General features: G+C 36.0%; 1 protein-coding gene across 1 annotated transcript in view; it reads left to right on the plus strand.

Moving 5' to 3' along the window:
• The first annotated feature begins 916 nt into the window (after positions 1-916).
• Positions 917-8,846, plus strand: part of LOC106468140 (repulsive guidance molecule A-like) — a 63,986-nt gene continuing 56,056 nt past the window's right edge. The window contains exon 1 of the mRNA XM_013928551.2: positions 917-1,367. Coding sequence (XP_013784005.1) covers positions 1,280-1,367 — 88 coding nt within the window. The 5' untranslated portion in view covers positions 917-1,279. The remainder of the gene's footprint in view (positions 1,368-8,846) is intronic.

The following is an 8,846-nucleotide window of genomic DNA, read 5'->3' on the forward strand; positions in this document are numbered from 1 at the left end:
TGTCGTAAGAATATCATTAAAAAGGCCTTTGTCCAAGGATTCCAGATTACATATTGGCTTTTCTATTCAGAATAACCTTTCCTGTTTTTGCTTAGTGAGACTTTTTAATGCAACGAATATGCTGCACATCGCACAATGTTGTTGTTTCATATCAGGATTGCTTCAATTTCAACTCTATGTTTTTTATTTGCAAAGTATTTCACACAAATAACACCTAATCGACGTGCAATTTCCTTAAAAAAAGAACATTACACTAAATACAATTGCTATAGGCTTCTTGACTTATTTAAGTCTAAAATATGTGTGCGCAGTTCGTTCAAAACCATATGCTTATCAATTTGTGAACACGCATTTAGACCATTTAGACGTTTCTGCATATTCAACTAATTTACATTTACTTCACTTTGAAATAACTTAGCTTTTATTCAGTTTCATAGAGTGCTATAAACCTTTAGCGACTTTTTTCTTTATTACCTGTTTTATCCTTCGTTTTTGTGAGTTTCTTTGTTTCAACTCGTAAAACTGTGTCATAACACTGAAAGCTCATAACTATTTCATACTCTGCTCACTATTATAAAAACATTACTCTACTTTATTGTCCACTTTACGTGTAGTTTTATTAAATAAAGTTACGTCTACGCGAGTTTGTTTGTCTGACCGCGTAAAATGTTTTCTAATAGACCTAACACATAATGCTTGCAAGAAAGCGTAGCGTAAAATGCTGTGCTTGAAAATGATAGAATATGGAAATTTAAAGCGAAGGGCATGAAAACTATCACAAATGTTTTGTGGGTCGCGGCTAGACACTGTCAAGTTTTTGCTTCAAACACGAGTGTAATGTACACTTAAACGTTCTAGTTCCAATATACGGTGCTTATGCAATTTATGAACTTGAGCTCACAGGGTAATTTGAGAATGGTAGGTACTATTACAGTGCGCAGTCTCAGTTGTAAGAGGTAGGAATAAACACGAACTCAATGTCTCTTTACAACATAAATGTTAGCGCCAGTGTCGTTGTTTGTAGGTTGTGTTGTGTACTTTTAGCCTTTAACTCAAGTGTTATGATATATTTTGAATCCTTTTTGTTTGGACAGAAGTTTTGATAACAAACATGCTCTAAACTTCGAAGTTCAAGGATTCAATATAATACTATGTAGGCTTAATTAATACTAAACTAAGTAACTGATTATTTCTTCATGATAACAGTGAGAAGCAGAAAATTAGTGTTGACAGCTGAGAAGCAGCTTTTGGCTGCCGTAAATTCGCTCCATGGGTTGTGATGGGGATGCGGCCTAACACTGGCTGCACCTTCTCTATTCAAAGTATAGTTTTGTGCCTGATTTTAGCAAGCATCTTTAACAGGGCAGGTAAGAAAATACTTTGGACAAAATTTTATAAATTCTAATTAAATTCACATGTTATTATTTGAATACCCCAAACCTGTTTCTAATCTAAGTTTAATATGGCCTATTAGTTTTAATAAAACATTTTGTTTTAATCAGAGTTAGATAAGTACTAAATTAGAATTTAGATTGGCTTCAGAAATTTAAAAATTAAAGTTTAAGAGCCTACAGAGTACAGTATTATACAATTTGTAAAATGTTATGTATGAATGTTATAATTTACAAAGTTACAAATATATCAGCTTTATTCTGTGTGGAAAGATTCCTAACATTGTAATTGTGAAGTGCCCCGGTGGGACAGCGGCAAGTCTACGGATTTACAACACTAAAATCAGGGATTCGATTCCCCTCGATGGTCACAGCAGATAGCCTGATGTGGTTTAGCTATAAAAACAAACACACAAACAAAGTAATTGTGAATATTTTGTTATTCTATTGATTATTTTTAATTAGCCATATCATAACTTAAAGGACTAGTCCTACTACTAATAGTAGAGATGGGGTATATAATTGAACTGTATTTTCACTTAAAAGTTAAACAAGTTGCTTGTAAGCTGCATATAAAGAACATGATATCAGATTTGTTTTTCCTTAATCCTAATAGTACTAGTAGAAAAGAGAATTACAATGCCAACTGCATTAGCTTTTTAAACACATTTTTTAAAAAGAATTTATGCATCAAATTGCTTCTGGATCATGACTTTAATAAAAAATACATTTTTACTTGTTATGAAATCATCTATTCCCCCTCAAACTCTGAGAAAGTGCTGGAAGTGGAATCAATTAATATTGATGGCAACTCATTCCATTTGTCATTTACCCTGTTAGTGTTAGAAAAATAAAACTGTCTAGTATGTCCTTTATTGAAATCTTAAATTTGTGTCTTCTCATATTAACAATAGAGCATAAAGAAATCAAAAGCATTATATGTAATTACCTGTTTTGTCTTATAATCAGTATGTGGGTAAATCTCAGAGTTATACTGTGTCCTACCCATAATGGTCATTTTCTTGAATTATTTCAATCCTTTTAAATTAAATGGTTTTTGCAAGTTCATATGTTGTATTTACTTCCTGAATGAGTTGTACCCCCACCCCAATGTTTGTGGTAGATTTGTCAGAAAATGCATTTAGGGCACCATTTAATGAAAAAAGTCCTTTTTGTCAAAAATTATGAAATTGAATTGAAATCAACAGAAGTCAGTTGAGTTTTATACTTTTTGCCTTGTTAAATATTTTTTCATATTTCTACCTATATAAAAACATTATAGACATGAAATTTTATGAAAAATTTAACACATCTTACTAATATTGATTTTTCATAATTAATTCATGAGGAACATAACAAATGGTGATTTTAAACTCAAAAATCATGTCAACTACAAGGCTTGATTCACCAAAGCCTTCAAATTGAAGTCCAAAATACATTACAAATGAAAAGTCTATATGATCGTTGATATGGGTTTCTCTTTCAGAATGATGTTCATTCCTCACAACTTTGGGTACTTTCTCTTCACTTTCTGCCAAATGTTGAAACTTTTGTGAGACACAGAATCTACAGACTTGTAGAATTGAAACACAAAATTATCTTTGTTCTCTTCAATTGAAATAATCTGCCCAAAAAAATGTGTTGCCTGTTTCTTCCCTGCAAATTCACCTACCAACCAGCTCCCATTTTGCACTTCTCCCACAGTTCTCCTTCATCTTTAATATAATCTTTGTCATCATTGTTTATATCACTGTTTATAAACACCTCATCACTGTCAAGTTCTTTATTTCCCCTTTGTTTTGGTGATAATTTCATTGATGATGTTTTCCTTCTGTATATTAGTTGGAATTCCTTGGGTGGCATGTTTTATTCATAAATAATTTGTACAGCTTACCAGAGACAGGGATAACAGAAACTTCATGCAACTTTGGTGCATTTTATAGGCAATAGATTTGGTATTTCTTTAGCTTTCACTTCATCCTTTGTGTAGGTAAAGAATGGTATTGAAGGCAAAATATCTGGTAGACATTCTATTAAGTTGTTGACACTTTAGACGGACAAACCTGGATTCATTCTGATGACATCTTTGGTAGCATGCTTCTCATTGCCATCAATACTACCTGGAATTCCTTTTTCCTGGAAGAACGTAAAACATGTTTTAATATGAAAATTTGTAATATCTGTATCTTATTACATGGCACAGTTTCAAGATTGGTATAAACATTTGGTTTTTCAAATATTTGGCTTCTCAAACAGAAACTTCAACTGTTTAGCTATGGAAATCGACTCAAACATTTACATTCTCAGACTAATCGATGTGTACAGAAGCAATGTTTTTGTTGTTTGCATCTATTGGATCTACGTGGGTGTGTTTGAATGCTCTGAAGTGCATGAGAGTCCTCTGAAGATGGTCCTTCATGATGTTAAGCTCCCTTCATTACTTCTAGAAATATCAAAAGTTTAATAACATCATCATACTATTAATTACGTGTTTACCCTCCAAATATCATCATATAGTCTATCAATAAGAAAGGTTAAAGGCTCAAGAATTGACCCTTGAGGTACTCCACTGCTAACAAGGGTTCAGTTTAACTGAATTGTATTAATAATAACCTTTTACTTTCTCCCATTCAACCACCTTGCAATGCAATTAACTCGTCTCTCTCTAACCCTATTCTTATGTGATTTTCTTAGCTAATTTTTTGTGTGATATCTTATCAAAGGTTTTTTGAAAATCTAAGTACACCAAATCCACACCTGGCTTTTCCCATGTTCATGTATCAAGTAACATTCATGAAGAAAAAGGAAACAGATAAGTAAGGCAAGATTTTCCTTTAGTAAATCCATGTTAGGCTTTCATTTATAATGTATCACTAAATGATTTTGTAAAGGTTTTTTATCCAATTCTTTAGAATTTTTCATATTATGGAGGTTATTTTAACTGGCCTATAATTTCTAAGGCAATTCTTATCACTCTCTTTAAAAAAATGTCTTACGTAATCAACTTTCCAATCCTTGGGCATCTGACTATTATGTTTACCTACCAAAAATGAAAGAGAGACTCACATGGCTGATATCTGACTTCTTAAAACCCCAGGAAAACCTTGTCTGGACTTGGATCCCTGGTGATTTATCTACATTTAATATTCCTATTTACCACTTATGGATTAATATCTACATGCTTCGGTTTAATTCCATTACTTCCCATAGAATTCTCAGGGTCAGGAATATTGCTAATATCTTCTCATCTAAAAACAGAATAGAAGAAAACATTTCAGTGCTCAGCCATCACATAGCCCTGAACAGTAACCTTTTCATCAGCATCCTTAAAGGCCCAAGTCTACATTCTAACAGTTTGCTTATCTCTAACATATTTAAAAATCTAGCAGATGTATCTGTGTAATACAAGGTGAAAGGATTATGAAGGTTAACAAATCATTTATGTGAACCATTTATTGATATTACAGACAAAGGTCATTGTTTCATCTTACCCATGGTTATATCATTACTGGAGTTTGTGGCTATGTATGCATTTACAACCTTTTTCCTTTCAGTTGTCCTTTCTGTTTCTGGTAAGCTTCTCTTGCTTACTTTCTTTGGCATGATCACACTCTGACTGACATGTAAAATACAAGAAAGAAATAATGTGTATATTTAGATGTCTTATAATAAAGTATACACTGTTGATAGATATTGTAACGAGGTGTTTGTATCAATGAATATTATATTTCTGAAATGATTGGTGAGATTTGGAAATGAAATATTTAACAATTATAAACATAAAAATGTTTTTTTTTTAAATATTCCAGTGGCAATATAAATATTGAAAGTACATCAGAATTAAATTATTACCTTCCAGTGGGCTTGATTATTTAAGTAACATTTTTTTTTTATTGAAAAGCAATAAGTAAAATGTGACTTAAAAACTTTTCACTTAATATAAGTGTCTATCTTGAAACTATGTTTAAACAACGGGTGAAAAAAGAATTCCAGAATGGTACTACCTCTTATCACCCAAAGCTATTTTGACCTTGATTTGCCCTCTAAGTATTGCTAACATTTTTCAACAGCATACCAGTCTTTTATATCCCTTCATTTTTGCTCCATTGCAGCAACATGTGTTGATCTTGTGACTACCCTCCACCAAGCATACTGTGCCAACTTTATATCAGTTTCAACTTCAAGTTTTGACTTCTTGTGTTTGATTTCCATTGTTTCTACTCAGTTGTTTTAGAAAGATTTCTGTTTCCAAATTCTACTTTGTCCATATGAATTCAAAAGTTAATATGGTGGTTGTTGAAATCCCCCCCCACCCCATACATAGAATACTAGTCCCCAGGTCTCGGGGTTAATGGTGTCTGCTGGGGAAGCACAGGCTTTGGTTCATTGGGAGTTTGTGTCTTTTCCTTTCATGTTATGATTTTGTGAAGAGGAATATAACTACTGTATGGAAATTGTCTTTCTACAGCACTTTCTACCTGTTACTGTGCCTTCACATAATTTGGTGGTTTAGGTATTGCTCTTTATCCAGGAAATATGTGGTAAATTTTTCAGTGTATTTCTCACTCCCTATAGGTATACCCATGTTAATTGACTTTCTTTACATGTTTTTATGTTTTGTTTGTTCGTTAATCATGAGTACTTTCTCTCAGTATGTTTAGTGTGTATCTTTTGCTGCACTTCATGACAATTTTGTGGGTTCTATGGGTTCTGTATATGGTTTTCTGCCTTCCATTTTGCTTCCCCTCTATCTGCTTCCCAGATCTTCTTCCCTCCTCCAGTCGTCTTGCTGAGTCTGTTCAAGACCTACTACACAAAGGAGTTATCGAACTCGTGGTGCCCACTCAACTGGGATTTTACTCCCGTTTATTTGTTGTTTCCAAAATACGCGAGAAATTGGAGTCAAATCATAGCTCTTTCCCGGGTGTATTCTTATCTGGAAACATCTCGCTTCACTCTGGAGTTCTACCTCTCACTTAGGTGAGTTTTTGCTTCAGTGTCACGTTGTTTTTCTTTGGTTTGTTCATGAGGGTTCAATCTTCCAGTTCTGAGCACTGCTATTTGGTCTTTCTTCAGCTCCATATGTATCTTGTTGAGTGATATGTTCTTTTGCACATCATCTTCACTTGCTGGATCTTCAGACTCCCTATTACATGGACGACTGGCTTCTCCTCACCTTTTCTATGCCCAGCTGGTCACTCACACCTGCTTATTTCTTCGAGAAGATGCTCGGGTAGGGTTTTTCATCAAGTTGGAGAAATCATTTACTACCCCCCTTGCAGTATCTTATTCATTTGGGGGTTCTCTTCACTTCTCATCTCAGTTGAGCCCAGCCTTCTCCACTTTGGCTCCAGGATATGGAGCGGGCAGTCATGAAGGCCCTACCTTCTCTCTTTACATGAGAGGTTCTCTCTCTCTCTTTTGGGACTGTGAGATTCCTTGGAAGCTTTCATTCCCTTAGGTCAGGTGTACATGCATTCCTTTCATTGGATGCTTCTCGCCCAGTGAAACTTCCCCCAATATCCCTTTGACCATCCCATCTCCCTTCCATCTTGCCAACCTTGCTTGATGGCTCAACAGGGACTTGACCATGGGGGGTGGGGTCCCATTCTTCTGCCTCGTTCCAAGTCTCATCTGTTTACAGTCAGTTGATGAGGCTACCCTCCATTTCCATATCTTGGAACCTTTCACAATTCATTCGGCTCTGTATCATTTCTTCCCATTCCTGTGGGGATGGGTGGTGATGGTTCATTCTGACAATTCCACTGTCATCAGCTATATTACCAAGCAATGAGGAACCAAGTCCAGATCTCTGTGTTTTTCAGACTCTGGATCTCCTGTACTAGACAACTGACCATGACATGACTGTTCTGGTGTGTCATGTTCCCAGAGTTATGAATCTTGTGGCTGATTGTTTATCACATCGCAAAATCTGGTTGGAGTGGTCCCTTCATCTTCATGTTTCTGTGGGTGTGTTCTGAACTGGGAACTCTGCATATATATATATATATATATATATGCATTTCCTGCTCTCTAGAATGCCAAACTTCCTTCCATTTTGGTCATCAGTTCCTCACTCCTTAGCTGTGAAGGTGGATGCTTTCAGTCCAGATTAGAGTGGTCTTCACCTATATGCCTACCCTCTGATCAGACTCTTTGCCCGAGTCTTTTCCCTTATCCAGATCACTCCTTGTTGTTTTCTGCTTGTTGCTTTGTATTGGAGCTATAGCCGTTGCCCTTCTCTCTGTCCTGATCCCTCCTGTGACTACTGCGATTGTACATTTTTTTTTCATCCTAACATTACCATACTTCAGCTTCAAGTATGACTTTTGTCCAGTCTCATGTCTCAACTCAGGGTCTTGCTCCTCGTGCACTGTCTTTCCTTGCATGTTCCATTTGCTATTCCTCCTTGTCTATGTACCATAGGCTTTGGTCTTACTTCAGATTTTGGTCTTTTGGCCATGGCTTCTGACCATCCTGTCCTTCTCTTCTTCATCTGTCCCAGTTCTTTGTTTGGTTGTTTGTTCAGGGTTTGTCTGTTTCAACTGTTGCTCTTTTTGGGCTGCCCTGTCGAACACCATCCTTTCTCCCACTTCTGGAATGCCTTCTCCTACCCCGTTATTTCCCTCCTTTTCCAGTCCTTTTGTCTGGTTTATTCTCCACATTCCTTTGGGATCTCAACGTTGCCCTTTATGCCCTGTGTTCTTCTCCCTTAGAACCCTTTGCAATGTGTTCCTTGTACCATTTTTCCCTTAAGACCTATTTCCTCCCCTTCCTGGCATGCATTCATCATCATTCCAATATTTATGCTACTAATGTTCCTGCTTCCTTTACCATTCCTCGTATGTTATCCACTGGCCGGATCGGGCCTTCCTTCTCAGAACATCAGCTGCCCGGGAAGGTACTTGGGCCTCTTCTCCTATTTTTGTACCTTTCTTTACTCACCTGTTCTCCCCTTTCAGACCCAAATCATCTACTCTGTCCAGTTTGTTACCTGCTATGTTATATGGCTCATACAGTCTTCTTTAGTGGCTCTAGTTCCTGTCTCCTTGTTCCATGGAATTTCTCTGTTTCCCATGATCTTTTCACCTATTACACTTACTAGTTGGGTTCGTCAACTCATACAACTGGCGTATTCTGATGTGTCCATGGATGTTTGCTGTCTACATTATGATTCTTCACACATATTTGTGATCTATTTATTTAGCTGCTCGCACCCTCCGTCTTTATTTACACATCATAGCTGTGTTTTCCTCATGCGGGTGTCATCTTCCTCCTGTGGCAATTCTACACAAGTCTGTTTCCCTTGCCTGGGATAAGTCAACTAATTATTATTTTTTACATTAATTTATTTATATACATCATACTTCAGGATCCCACCTGGTGGTGGGTGTTGCCTGGTTTAGTATACTGAATATTATATCTTGGCACTAAATCTGTATACTTCCATAACTT

Source organism: Limulus polyphemus, unplaced genomic scaffold (assembly GCF_000517525.1).
Source record: "Limulus polyphemus unplaced genomic scaffold, Limulus_polyphemus-2.1.2 Scaffold2887, whole genome shotgun sequence".
In the NCBI taxonomy this organism is placed as follows: domain Eukaryota; kingdom Metazoa; phylum Arthropoda; class Merostomata; order Xiphosura; family Limulidae; genus Limulus; species Limulus polyphemus.